Source organism: Melanerpes formicivorus, unplaced genomic scaffold (genome assembly GCF_026170545.1).
Source record: "Melanerpes formicivorus ecotype bairdi unplaced genomic scaffold, bMelFor1.0.p_v2 SCAF_43, whole genome shotgun sequence".
NCBI lineage: Eukaryota > Metazoa > Chordata > Aves > Piciformes > Picidae > Melanerpes > Melanerpes formicivorus.
This window is the reverse complement of record NW_027142395.1, coordinates 1089568-1104826: the sequence shown is the minus strand read 5'-3', so window position 1 is coordinate 1104826 and position 15259 is coordinate 1089568. Positions and strand designations below refer to the sequence as shown.

General features: G+C 41.0%; 1 protein-coding gene across 3 annotated transcripts in view; it reads left to right on the top strand.

The window, feature by feature from the left end:
* RBKS (ribokinase) overlaps positions 1-15259 on the top strand; it is an 86277-nt gene that overhangs the window by 23532 nt on the left and 47486 nt on the right. For 2 of the 3 annotated variants that reach the window (XM_068158816.1, XM_068158818.1), the window contains exons 2-4: positions 95-227; positions 8388-8451; positions 10936-10998. In XM_068158816.1, the coding sequence (XP_068014917.1) occupies positions 95-227; positions 8388-8451; positions 10936-10998 (260 nt within the window). The remainder of the gene's footprint in view (positions 1-94; positions 228-8387; positions 8452-10935; positions 10999-15259) is intronic. The other variant, XM_068158817.1, reaches the window with a different exon arrangement.

Sequence of the window (15259 nt, the reverse complement as noted above, 5' to 3'; positions counted from 1 at the left end):
ACTATTTAGCATGACAAGAATGTCAATTTTCTTTTGAAGATATTTGTTATTTTCAGTCACTAATGTGTGTAAATCTTGCTTGAAATTTGAACAGCTTTACCACACGATTGCCGAGAGCCGGAGAAACTCTCCTTGGACACAAGTTTTTCATAGGATTTGGCGGGAAAGGAGCCAACCAGTGTGTCCAGTCTGCACGACTCGGGGCCCAAACCTCGCTCGTCTGCAAGGTAAGCACTGTCTTGCTCTTGGATTAACGGAACTAAATGTTCACGCAAACTCCAGTAAATCTTTAGGTAACTGCAATTTGGTGACTTACAGAAAGGTTGTTGGCTTTGTGGATTTTTTTTAAACACTCTCTAATGCCCTTTTTGTTATTTCAGCTATAAATTTAAGCATGGAGTAGGGTGTTTTAAGAACACTGCCAGAACCAAAGACCAGTTGACTAGAGATCTGGCAGACATTGCATGTGAAGGATTACAAGGCTTAGATTGATGTGCCGTGGACAAGAGGTTTTGAGGGGATTTGGGATATTCACAATTCAAGTAATTCTGATTAGCCCCTCTGCTTTTTGTTCCCACTGTTAAAGATGATCAGGGCTTCACAGATAACATTCAGGTGCTAGACACTGCAGTCAGTCTGCAGTTTACTTTGTAGACAATTAAAAATCAGACACTGGCAAGCCAACAGCAAATTTGAGAAGGAATATAAAACTTTGTGCTTCACTCATTACCTCATTACTTGAGATTAGGATGAGACATTCATGTCCAAAGTCTAGACCCTTTGCATGCTTTGGTACTTTTTTTGCCTACTTTTCTGATACACTTTAGTATAAAGACTAGCCAACAGACCATTAGGCTGATTCAGCTTGGCAGATGCTATGTTCTTACAAGGGTTTCGTTTGGCTTTTGTCATTAAACATTATAAGTTTTGAGTGATCATCACTAAGGTGTCTCTCTCCGTAGCCTCATTGTCTATTTGTGCTAACTGTAGATGAAACATCACAGAATTAACTTGACTGGACATATTTTGTTGTTGCCATAGCTGAGGAGAATGCTGGATTCATTGGATCATTGTCAAGGATTTTTTTGAGAAGTACTGGAAACCTCTCAGGGAAGCCTTTCTCACTGCTTTTCCATTCCAAAATGTATCTAAAGCATGGTGGCTGTAACTCTAAACGACACCTGTGTGCATTTCCATGGGTCATTTTCACTGGTTGTCCTACAGTGTGTGTGGGTTTTCTACTGGCAGTGTTTGTGCATCTGTAATACTGTGTATATCTCATCATCTTTGCATTCGAAAATGATCAGATTCAAGTACAAGATGATCTGGCAATGAATTCCCTGCTAAATGTTAAAGGGTTTTTTTTTACATTGGAAGTGTGAATTTTGTTTTATCTTTTAATGGTCTAGCCTCTACTCACTGCATACAGGTTTCTGAAACATTTGCATTCCTAATAAAAAATTTAGCAGTTACTATAATTTCTATTGATCTTCCAAAGTCATATTCATTTTCTTTCAATAAAAGCTGGTTTTTCTTGATGATGTTTATTTATTGGAGTAAAGAAAGAGCAGAGAATAACTCCAATATCTACAAATGTCAGTATTGAGTAGGGTTTTAATTTTAAAAGTTAATATTTACTTTTTAAATTAAAAATCCATTGTATAGCCTCATAAAATTGTCTCATCTCATAGAAGTACAGTCCTGTATCTGCATGGGTCAGTGGGATGTAGTATGAAGTTTCTTACTGAATAAACAAAGAAAAGTCAGACAATAATGAGACACAAAAATTCAATTATTTTCACTTTAACAAGTAATCTTAAGTGTTCAGTGGTTCTTAAATCAAGGCTATCCCTCACACACACATGCTTTATGCCCAGTACATAGTATATTTTGGCCATAATTTCCAACATTTTTTTTAACCACTACAGAATCCAGAATTAACCAGGTTGGGAAAAACCTTTGAGATGATCAAGTCCAACCTATCACCCAACACCATCTAATCAACTAAACCATGGTACTAACTGTCTCATCCAGTCTCTTTTTAAACACTTCCAATGATGGTGACTCCTCCACCTCCCTGGGCAGCACATTCCAATGGCCAATCACTCCTTCTGGGAAGAACTTCTTCCTAACATCCAGCCTAAACCTCCCCTGCCACAGCTTGAGACTGTGTCCTCTTGTTCTGGTGCTGGTTGCCTGGCAGAAGGGACCAACCCCCACCTGGCTACAACCTCCCTTCAGGTAGTTGTAGATGACAATAAGGTCTCCCCTGAGTCTCCTCTTCTCCAGGCTAAGCAACCCCAGCTCCCTCAGCCTCTTCTCATAGGGCTTGTGCTCAAGATCCCTCCCCAGGTTTGTTGCCCTTCTCTGGACACCTTCCAGCAACTCATCATCTTTCCTAAACTGAGGGGCCCAGAACTGGACACAGTACTCAAGGTGTGGCTTAACCAGTGCTAAGTACAGGCCAGGATGCCATTTGCCTTCTTGCCCACCTTGGCACACTGCTGGCTCATGTTCAGCCAGCTGTCAACCAGTACTCCCAGGTCCCTTTGTGCCTGGCTGCTCTCCAGCCACTCTGACCCCAGCCTGTAGCACTGCATGGGGTTGTTGTGGCCGGTGTGTAGAACCCAGCACTTAGATGTGTTCAATCTCATGCCCTTGGACTCTGCCCATCTGTCCATCCTGTCAGGGTCCCTCTGCAGAGCTCTTCTACCCTCTAACTGATCAACACCTGCCGCCAGCTTGGTGACATCTGCAAATTTACTGATGATGGACTCAATGCCCTCATCCAGATCATCAGTAAAGATACTGAACAGGACTGGGCGAAATACACCACTAGTGACTGGCTTCCAGCTGGATGTGGCACCATTCACCACCACTCTCTGGGCTCAGCCATCCAGCCAGTTCCTAACCCAGCTCAGAGTGCTGCTGTCCAAGCCATGGGCTGACAGTTTCACCAGCAGTTTGATATGGGGGACAGTGTCAAAGGCCTTGCTGAAGTCCAGGCAGACTACATCCACAGCCTGCCCCACATCCACCAGGTGGTCATCTGATCACAGAAGGAGATCAGGTTGGTGAGGCAGGACCTGCCCTTCCTAAATCCATGCTGGCTGAGCCTGATCCCTTGGCCATCCTGTAAGTTCTGTGTGATTGCACTCAGGATGACCTGTTCCATGATCTTGCCTGGCACTCAGCTCAGCCTGACAGGTCTGTAATTCCCTGGCTCCTCCTTCAGGCCCTTCTTGTGGATGGGCACTACACTGGCCAGCTTCCAGTCATCTGGGACCTCTCCAGTGAGCCAGAACTGTTGAACAATGATGTAGAGCGGCTTGGCCAGCTCATCTGTGAGTTCTCTTATCACCCTAGGATGGATCCCATCTGGTCCCATAGACTTGTGGGGATCCACGTGGCTGAGCAGGTCTCTAACTGCTTCCTCCTAGATTACACGGGAACTATACTGCACCCTGACTCCATCTGCCTGCTCAGGAGGCCAGTTGTCCTGAAGACAACCTATCCTCCTATTGAAAACTGAGGTAAAGAAGGAGTTAAGTACCTCTGCCTTTTCCTCATCTCTTGTTACAATATTCCCCTCCATGTCCCCTAAAGAGTGGAGATTGTCTTTGCAGTAGAGGTGCGACAATTCTACAATCGAAAGTTCAAGGAACAGAATGACTATTAATACTATAGGAAGATTCTGGTGGAGTATGGCATTCTCTTGTGAGGACTTCAGTTTATACAGAGGATGTCCTGGGGAAGAGTATGGGTGGACATGTCAGATCAAGTGACAAGGCATTCTTCCTATCTCAAAGCTTTAAAAGACAGAAGCGAACCAGTGAGCGGTGAGGGTTTGGGAGAGGGGGTTCTAGAATGATTTGCAGTTACGGCTAGAGATGCCACACAATGCTGTGGATTTTAATGTAAAATCCAAGTACTGAGTTTGAACTGTGGAAATACAAATAGATTTCTGCTTTCTGCCTGGATGTCTCTGCAATTGGCTCCTGTTACTCTGTGTTATCAATATGTATGACAGTGTCAGACCCTTCCTCAGATTGCTCAGTACAGTAAAAGAGTCTATCAGTGGAGTAATTGCCTCTTCAAAGATAAGACAGACGATTGTTCAGAGAAGTGTAAAGGATTACTGCCAGGAAACTAAAAGATCTAAGCAAATAAATTAATTGCTCATTTTTGTATAAGAACCCTGTTGTAGCACTGAAAAATGCACAGTGATCTTGAGAGATTAATATGGTGGAGGGATGTTGGGCTGAAGGATTTGTATGGGCTGAAGGAAGTCTTGATTTACTTCTGACCAACAATTTGGAGTGACTTTCACTGGACATGCATGTCACTGGCATTATATTGCATATACTAAATACTGCTTATGCAGAATCTGCGTTTGATTCCTGCGTAGAAATAGGAAGTACTGTGTTATGCTGTGTAGTTTTCTCTCGTTAGATGATCTGTAAATCAAATTTCAGTTGAAGTGATGAAAGCATGAATCCTCACTTCAGTGTAAGAATACAACTGTTCCTCAGATGCAGCCCAGAATATGATGCATATCTTCAATTGTGTTTTTCTTCTTTATTACTGTTTTATATTTGTCTTAGGAAACATCGGAAACATGATAAGGGAGGGAGAACTCAGACTGAAAAATACTGATGTAATTCCAGTCATTCTAACATGCAAACTATGTGACCATAATGCCTGTACAGCTGTTGTTATCAACTAAAGACAGATGAAGTGCCATTTCAGCACATGCTATGTGTACGGTCACCAGACTAAGACATTTCACAGAATCAGAGAATCAATAAGGTTGGAAAAGACCTCAAAGATCATCAAGTCCAACCTGTCACCCAACACCTTATGACCACTAAACCATCACACCAAGTGCCATGTCCAATCCCCTCTTGAACACCTCCAGAGATGGTGACTCCACCACCTCCCTGGGCAGCACATTCCAATGGCTAACAACTCTCTCTGGGAAGAACTTTCTCCTCACCTCAAGCCTAAACTTCTCCTGGTACAGCTTGAGACTGTGTCCTCTTGTTCTGGTGCTGGTTGCCTGGGAGAAGAGACCAACCCCCACCCGGCTACAACCTCCCTGCAGGTAGTTGTAGAGAGCAATGAGGTCTCCCCTGAGCCTTCTCTTCTCCAGCCTAAACATCCCCAGCTCCCTCAGCCTTTCCTGATAGGGCTTGTGCTCAAGACCTCTCCCCAGCCTCATTGCCCTTCTCTGGACACATTCAAGAGTCTCAATGTCCTTCTTAAACTGAGGGGCCCAGAACTGGACACAGGACTCAAGGTGTGGCCTAACCAGTGCTGAGTACAGGGGCACAATGACCTCCCTGATCCTGCTGGCCACACAATTTCTGATGCAGGCCAGGATGCCATTGGCCTTCTTGGCCACCTGGGCACACTGCTGGCTCATGTTCAGCCAGCTGTCAATCAGTACTCCCCAGTCCCTTTCTGCCTGGCTGCTCTCCAGCCACTTCGATCCCAGCCTGTAGCGCTGCATAGGGTTGTTGTGACCTAAGTGCTGCCCCTGTCACTTGGACTTGTTGAATGCCATCATGTTGGACTCTGCCCATCTGTCCAGCCTGTCAAGGTCTCTCTGCAGAGCCTCCTACCCTCTAACAGATCAAAACCTGCCCCCAGCTTGGTGTCATCTGCAAATTTACTGATGATGGACTCAATCCGCTCATCCAGATCATCATAAAGTTATTGAACAGGATGGGGCCCAGTGCTGATCCCTGGGGGACACCACTAGTGACTCTTTCTTTACCCAACAGTGCATCTAGCAGGGTCTGTGCAAAAGCAGAAAATATTTTGTAAAATGTTGCATAATTGGGCATGGTCAGTAAATCCACCTTCAATCTAAAACAAGTCTGATGCCCAATACTCTGTCTTCCTTGTGGGTAAAACTTGAATGGTGAGATAAGCCCTTCAAATTCACTAGGATCAGCTGGGTTGGATGCTGATGAAGTAACATGGAAAAAAGTTTCCAGAGGACAAGGACCTCCATGGATACCAGTCCCAGGGCTTTCCTCAAGCGCTGACATGTCTTGCTGTGAGCAAAATTACCAGAGCTGATCTCAGTTGCTCTGACAGCTCAACAATGAAGTACTCCTGTCTGTGAGTTATGTACAACCCAGAGCTGAAGGGGGGAAGTTTTGGTTGAGCTTTTGGAAAATGGTTATGAAATCCTGAGATTTGTTGTAGAAGCTTTGTAGCAGAGGGGGGAGGAGAAGGTGATACCATCCAGCAGAACATATTCCATAAGTACAGCTGTTAGGCTACACAGGTGAGCACAGCTCAGGTTTAAATTGCAGATGACTGCAGTTACCCAACCTAAAGCAGCTGGAGGATACAGCTTCTGAAAACCTGCCCTGGCTGGCAAGCTGGGAGTAGTCACAGATACAGACATTCTCTAATATTCAAACAATAACATCAAAATAAGTGTCGTGGAGTGTTTTTTCAATGTGCTACAGGAATGTTCCATCTGGCTAGACTGTCCTGACCTAAATTGCTCCCTTCCTCTGGTAAAAGACTGGGACTGTCCCTAACAGTGCTTTAGAAAAATCCCTAATCGCAGATTGTTGGAAATGAAGGTATGGTTCCAAACACGATTGTGCAATAGAGTGTGTGAGAGGAAGGATCATTCACCTGTGACACTTGAGATTTTAGAATTCCATATGGCTTGGTGATTCTTGTGATCTCCAGCTAGTACTCAGGCCTTTCCCGAGCTTTCTAAAGGACTGAGCTCACAAACAGACACATTTCTAACAGCAGGTAATAGAGGCAGCTGCTTTGTGCTTCCAGTGACTCAAATACATTGTTTGCTATTTAGTGCTGTTTTATGAGAAGATGGATCATTGGTAAGGGCTCTTTGTGTAATTCTTTCATTATCTAGGCCATGACCAGGATCTTGCTTTGCTTTCTAATCTGAAGGTGGGGGTTTTCCCTTGCAAAAATATTTCCTACAGCATTGGTCAGTTTTTAATACTTATCAGATGCACAACTTACTCTTTGAAGTGGAGCATACACTATGCGTGCTGAACATGTAGGCTAAGAAGGGGGAATTAAAACCTGTGTTGGCTTTATAAATACATCTTAAGTGCTGTTTTGACATTAAGCAAGTGACACCATTCTTTTCTCCATATACCTCATCTCCTGTGTTCAACTTGTGTAGTGTAACAAGAGAAACATTTATGAGTGTGAATAAACAGCAAGCACAATTGTCTTCAGATGAAAGGGTTAGTTAGCTCTTCAACTTGCTGTTGCTTGGAGAAGGGCAACAAAGCTGGGGAGGGGTTTGGAGCACAAGCCCTGTGAGGTGAGGCTAAGGGAGCTGAGGTTGCTTACCCTGGAGAAGAGGACACTCAGGGGAGACCTTATTGCTGTCTACAACTACCTGGAGGGAGGTTGCAGCCAGGTGGGAGTTGGTCTCTTCTCCCAGGCAACCAGCACCAGAACAAGAGGACACAGTCTCAAGCTACACCAGGGGAGGTTTAGGCTGGATGTTAGGAAGAAGTTCTAAAAGAGTGATTGGCCATTGGAATGTGCTGCCCAGGGAGGTGGTGGAGTCACCATCCCTGGAGGTGTTTAGGAAGAGACTGGATGGGGTGCTTGGTGCCATGGTTTAGTTAATTAGATGGTGTTGGGTGAGAGGTTGGACTCGATGATCTCGAAGGTCTCTTCCAACCTTTTTTATTCTATTCTATTCTATTCTATTCTATTCTATGCTATGCTATGCTATGCTATCCTATGCTATCCTATGCTATGCTATTTCAATAGATTGTATCTTGAGTCCCTAACTCAATCTACTGTTGCTGGACAAACAACAGACAAAAATGTTGAATTTGTAAACAATGTATTTCGTACTGAGAATTATAGAAATCAGCAATGCCTTGTTTATCATCACTTTCTGTCACATAACCACAGCTTAACCACAGTTTGATATTTTTTCACCTTGAGTTAGAAAATTTGAAATACAAACAGCCAGAAAGACAGTAACCAGAGTTAGTACAAATACTTTCATTTCAAAGGTGGATAATTCGGTACAATTCTAGATTTTACAGCCCTCAGAAAGTTTCAGTGTCAAGGAAACACAATGGTAGTAAGAGAATGAAACTTGAATGTAGTGACATGGGTGCAGAGGGGAGTTCTGTAAGAGGAAAAAACTGCAGAACACTGTTCCTATTATTTATTGATACTATTGATACATTTTACTAGTAATTAGTAGTTTAATATTTGTTTATTAATATGGTAAAGTGCTGCAAAGCAAAGCATTGCATTCAAATTCTGTTAGAGCATTCTGTTGTCTAAAGATGAGAGGATAGCTAGATCACCTTGCTGTAGAGAATAACTATCCTTTTGTCTTTTTTTTATAGGTTGGGAAGGATTCCTTTGGCAATGACTATGTTGAAAATTTGAAGAGAAATGGTATTTCTACAGGTAAAATTCCACGTTCAACCTTTTGTGTTATTTTTGATCATTACAATCAGTAGTGGAGAGTTTCTTGTTTTACTATGTTTTGCTTTTCGTAACTACGAATAACTGTTTTGACACAGCTGGTAGGAATGAATGGATATGGGTGAGAATATGGGGACTTCTGGAATTGGCTGTACCACCTAAAATAAAATGTAATGTTACTACCATCAGATCTCAGATGATTACATCAGTACAAATACACCTGATGATAACTTATGCAGTTGTTTAGGCAGGCATTAGTGATAGCAGGCAGTGCCTGGTGAGAAAATGAAAAACACAGTCTGCTTGTTCATCCGAATTTCATGTTGAGAGCGGAAGGATGGAGTGGAAGTCCATTTTCAAGTCGGTACGCTTCACCTCTGCTTTGTGAAATGACACATGCAGTCATTTTAGAGACTGCAGCCAATGTTTGTTAATGCAGATATACAGAAAAATCAATGTTAAAAGGCTTTTGAGGAAAGGGAAAATTAAACATTCACAATAGTCTATTATCTTTGCAGCCCTAATTCTCTCCTTTGTGTAAATATATTATTGTGTGCTGTTTAACTACATGGTCACATTTCTGTATGAATGACTCTTGTCTTCTTTGGGGTGGACAAGGATGGACAGATGCAGTCATCACTAAGTAGCAATTCAGTATTCTCTTTATTAATTCTGTTTAATATACAGCCCCAAGCTTCATTTACTGCAATACTCAAATCCTGCTTTAAAGCCAGAACTATCAGTATTTTGTGGGCGTTTTTATTATGCTTATCAGTATAGCATCTAAATAGTTCACAAATGTATATACTTAGGCTTATTCATTGCTTATCTTCCAACATGCATAAGAAACCAGGCAAAGATACTGTAAAAACAATCTGTTAGTGTACAGTTCTAAATCTCTCCAAAGCAAGCCTATCTCATGAATAAAGTCTTTGATCATGTAAATAAAGCTTTTATAATGCATAGCTCTTAATAAAAATGTGTATTCCGTAAATCTCCTTTTTCATGATTGATCTTGCAATATTAACATAAAATTTTAAATAGTCTTTATAGCAGCAAAAGAAAACTGGGAAATTTCTATCTATTCATGATAGAAGTTCTATCATATTGCATTTCATTTTTACATAGATTCATCAATTGAAAGGTTGGAAAATTTAGGTCCAAGGTACCAATTTCTGCTGACTGAGTTAAAAATACCTGAAAGTGGTGTTAGATTGTCCCCCCCTACATTGATCAGCCCTGGAGGAAGACAGGATGTGCCGCTGTCAAGGCTGTCTGGAATCCCAACTTGCATTTCAAGATTTGGAGGCAAGGCTAATTCAATGTGCACAGACCTTTTTGCTTAGGACCATCTTATTTCAGTTCCTGCGTTTTCATCTCAGCATATCCCTCTTATACATGAGGATACCGAGTACTGCATGGAAGCTTTGCTGTAATGGCAGTTCTGTTGACTTTCATATGCTGGTTCCTTGTCATACATGGGTTTTATTGATTTTGTTCTTCTGTTTCCTAGCATATCACCCTAACACTTTTTCTGTCCATTTTAAATCTTTTTTTTAATCTTTGCTTTTCCCAGTCTTCTGGTTTTCTACAGCCTATCAGCTACCAGTGCTGCTCAGATCATTTGGACCTTTACTGATATGTAATCCCTCTCCCACATTTGATCAGGGCAGCTTGATGATTATTTTCTGGAGGAGAATCATTGAGAACACAGAAAACCTAAGTTCTCTACTTGCAGTTCTAGTGTGCAGAACTAGCTCATGCTAAAAAGAAGATAGAATTGCAATGCAAGTTCTGCTCTGACCCTTGTAACTCTGAACTAGATACAGGTACCTCCAGAGCAAGTACCTGCAATACTTCAGCAAAATTGAATGAGCATGATGTTATGTGTTTTTTCATCCTTACTCAATTTTGAGCAAACTTTTCAACTGGCTACTTGAGAAAGAAGCAGTGAGCTTTAGCCCAGCAACATAACTGTTCTGAAGTGTTAGAACACCGGAGCTTCTTAAACAAAAAGTCACCAAAGTGTATAAAGTAGTGGGGTTTTTTTCTCAAATATATTTCTTGTGTATAGAAAAAAAAATCAAATTTTTGGACAGTTTTCTACTACAGTTCTTTCAGTATTTTTGTTTTCCGCAGTGTTGTTGTTCATGGGATAAAAGAAATATTTCCATGTAGAAGTAAAGTGCTTGAGAAGGCTGCATAAATAACATGCTTTCTCTAAAGCAGAAATACAGACAAATTAAAGAATGTTGGACTTGCATTTCTATTTTGTGGGTGTAAATTAACACTTTTTGTTGTTGTTAGCTTCTCTGGCATTGTTGCACATGAAAGAGTAATTAGCATTTTAAAATTGCTGGAGGTTATGGGTTCATTTTAGATTTAATTCAATTAAGCTGCATCACATGCTATTGGCTGCAAGTAATGTATTGAACTAATGCATGCTGTAACTTTTCCCTTTCTTAGCATTTGTAGGTCAGACTACAGATGCTGCTACTGGAACTGCTTCAATAATTGTCAACAGTGAAGGTACATATTTCTGCTCTGAATTGTCCTCTTCATCCTGCCTCTACAGCCATGAAAGAAACCTTTGCCTTGTCACTTAATTGTCGAATTATTTTTTCTACATGTTTCATTTATTCATGATCATATTCACACTTGGTTGTACTTCTTTTATTAGATGAGATGCCTTAAAGCAGCAGAATCACATGCAGTGTGATAGCCATAGCTGAATCAGCCAGCTTGTCTAGTTTTACTCTGTGTGGCCATAGCATAGTGTAGCAGAAGGATAAAGTTCTCCGTTTCCACTTCAACTTACGCAGCACTTAAAATGTGAAGAAAGGGTTTGCCTCCTCAGCACACTGAGTCATGATACCCTGAATCAGGAAAATAATTGTTCTTAGTATAAGTAGAAATATTTATGTTGATCTTGTATTATTAACACAGTTTGTGAGTGATAAATACACAGTGAAATGGCATAATGGCTTTTTCTGTGTTAATTTTCCTTAGCCCATGCCTTTGCTCTCATATTGCAGGAGAAGAAGAGAAGATTTGGCTTCTTTTCATATTTTTCATCAAGATTGCTAAATTATTCTCTGAAAACTTTCAGTTTATCTTTTCCCAAAGCAAGTTGTGCAACTGAGATCCCCTAGAAGAAGTATATGTGTCTGGATCAAAATACAGAGCTCAGGACTGATAATGTCTGTGCAAAAATAACAAACTAAGTGCAAGTGGAGTAGTTATTTTTTTTGGTGCAGCTAAGAGCCTTCATTTGAACAGTTACCTCAACTTAGCTGACATATCAACTTAAGGAGCTCCAGTGCAACCTGATGGTACTACATTGGGCTACAGCTCAAAATGAAAAAGGAAACATGACTATTCACTCCAGGAGCAAACCTGGGAGGGAACTGTGACTATAGAAAGTCTGTGCAGAACATTCAGGGAAACTAGGCAAATGCATTGGATATGTAAGCTTAGCTTTTCCCTAAGTAAGATTAATCAAAACCTTGCATGACAGTCAGTACTCAGGCCATTGAAAGTAGGAGAGACTGAGAATCCTGCAGTGCATTACCAGGCCTTGCTGCTTTGTACATGTAACTGTGTTTTGCACTAGGGTGCATTAGGTCCAGAACAGTTGAATAAGAAGCAGTCTTACTACATCCCAATTCATATGCATGACCAGTTAAGATAAACATGATCTCAACTTGAATGAACAGAGGATGACCTGCTCAAGTTATAACACAATTAATTTTTCTGAAGTATAAGACACAAAACTATCTTACGGCTCTAAAACCTTTATAAGCACCAGGAAAGGGAAACTGGCTGTTAAAGTGCCATGAGGTTCACAGTGGGCTTTCATGTAAGCGTCAATATGAAAGGTCTTTGATAGTCTTGTGCTTCATGTAGTGAGATGAATAATGTATAATGTCATGTAGTTTGTTTCTTTCAGGAACTAAAAATATGCTAAATTAAATTACTGCTGTCCTCAGATTTCACTTGATATCTAGTAGAAGAGCAAACCTGGTCAAAACTATGCTATAAAGCAAACAGATGCATGGAATTGGTAATGGTGCTGCTTGTTACTTCTCTCTAAAACCATCTGGTGCCCAAATTAAGTAAATTGCAATAGAATAGCAGTGCATAGGTGCTTTGCTGTTGAAGAGACACTTTTTTTTTTTCCTTGTAGAAACCTGGCCGATTTGACCTAAACAGGTTTTGCAGCACTTTTCAAAGTACTTGTCTACACTTGCCTGTTTTACCGCAGTACTTGTGCTGGCATAGCTGAAACACCACAGCATTCAGTGCACTGATGTAAAGCAGTTTCTGCTAGTTCAAATTATAGTTAAAAGCCTGGCTATTGAAGCTGGGGTTGCTGATGGTGTTTTATGTTAAGAGGGACAAATGAAAACATAGGTATCATCTCTTAAAATCACCGAGTTTTAATTGTTGCAGTTTCACACGCCTAGCCTGCACTTCATTTTACCAATTCTTTCCTAGTACCCATACTTGGAAAAAATACCAGCTCAAGTCAGTTGAGTAAAGTCACAGGCAGAAGTAGGAATGATAGTCAAGTAGAGAGAGCAGACTATGAGCAACAGCAGAAGGAAAGCTGGAGAGAGCACAGTTAGTGGAGCCTATGAAGTAAACGTTCCTTGGTGTTACCTATCTGTGTCTACCTGGTGCTACTGATTTTTTGCAAAGATTTTTACTGGTTACTGAACTGTACAGCCATAACTCAGTCACTGTAATTGGCAAAGTACTAAAAGTTTGAAAATTATCAGGCATATTTGATACTCTTCAAGCTCAATTATATTTTGGGACAATGCAACGTAGTTTCAATAGAAGACAGAGAGGGTTGAATCCCTGCTTTAATGCAAAATGGTGGACAGATATTTAACAAGTTTATAGTACTGCTCTGGAAAGCAGGCAGTTCAGAGATGCTGCAAAGTTTCCCTCTGGGCTATGTCTCAGAAATCCACGCAGAAATCTTTTTAGAACCTTGGGGTTGCTTAGCCTGGAGAAGAGGAGGCTCAGGGGAGACCTTATTGCTGTCTACAACTACCTGAAGGGAGGTTGTAGCCAGGAGGGAGTTGGTCTCTTCTCCCAGGCAACTGGCACCAGAACAAGAGGACACAGTCTCAAGCTGTGCCAGGGGAAGTTTAGGCTGGAGGTGAGGAGAAAGTTCTTCTCAGAGAGAGTTGTTAGCCGTTGGAATTGTGCTGCCTGGGAGGTGATGGGGTCACCATCCCTGGAGGTGTTCAAGAGGGGATTGGACATGTCATTTGAAGCCGTGGTTTAGTAGTCATGAGATGTTGGGGTGACAGGTTGGACTTGGTGATCTCTGAGGTCTTTTCCAACCTTATTGATGCTATGATTCTTGTGTTCCTTTCAGTTGTTCTCTTTTGTGCAACTGCCTCTTCAGATAGGTTTTGACTAAACACAAGCTTCCATTTACCAGGAGCCTGTACACTTGGAATCTGTACTTTGTCTCTCAAGGAGAAAAGCTGGTACATCCAGCAGTTTTTCTTAGGACATTTTGTTTGAGGCGCATTTCACCACTTTGAACCCCAGGTTTGTTTTCCCCTTTGACTACAAGCTCTGCCACTTAGCACTCCTTCTGCTCATAATGTATTGTTGAGTTGTAAGGACTCCATAAAGTAATGATATGTTTTGTACATTTACATACGCATATAGGAGAAAGAAAAACCGAACAGCACTTTATGGATAATTTTTTTTACACTATTATCTGTGAAGTTTATTGCAGCTTTGTCTGTATCCGGTACTGACTGTTGACAGTGCCATTAAGCTGGCCTGACTGAAACAGTGAATTGAACCAGTCTGACAACTTCCATGTTCATAGCAAAAATTTAGCTGAGGGACAACAGAGGTTGGCAGGTCATGATTAAAGTGTTGTTGACTACTGCAAGTTAGGACTTACAGTTCACCTACACAGAACACTGGAAGATAACCCTCACTTGAGATAGGTACTGTGCTGACTTTATGATAAAGGTATTAATCAATCATGAACAGTGAATAGGCATTATTTTGTGGGTGAGTATACCTTCAATACCAAAGCACTACTGGTAGAAAAACATTTAAAATACATATTTAGATAAGGCTAAGTAAAGAAGGCAAGCTTAGAATACAAATTCCAGCTTATTTGTTTGAATTATGCTTTCCAAAGAGAAAAATCTTTGTTTTGAACCTTCAGGGTTGTGGACAAAAATGTCACCTGAGTTTTTATAGAATTTCTGTGTATTGACATTCATCATGAGCTTGTATATTTTGTGTACAAAATTATTCAATGCTTCTACCGAGTAACTGCATAGAAGTTATGATACAGTGACACACCTCCAGAACTTACCCTCATAATCATGAACTGTGTGACTTGACAGCAAATGTTTTTCATGTCATGTTCTTTTCTGGTCACAAATACCGATCTTCTTTTTTTCCCTATGAATTATTATGCAGAAATTCTATAGACATTGTTACAGTTGCATCATTTGAGATTTTGGGGAGTTCTAAGCACTACTGATGGCTTTTAGGCCAATGAAAAAAAGTGAAGAGTTTTTGCTCCATGGTGTTTACTGGTGTGCCTTTAATTTTTGCACTGGCAATTCTCAGCTAGTGGTATCTATAAAATGACACCTGTGAAAAAACAATCTACTTGGAGCTACTGATCATTCTAAGAAGTGCCAGTAGCAAGTTTAGAAGCCCAGCTGAGGATGGTATTTACATATGCAACATTCAATACTGTTTTAAGTATTGATTGGAGCCAATTCTTATCTGT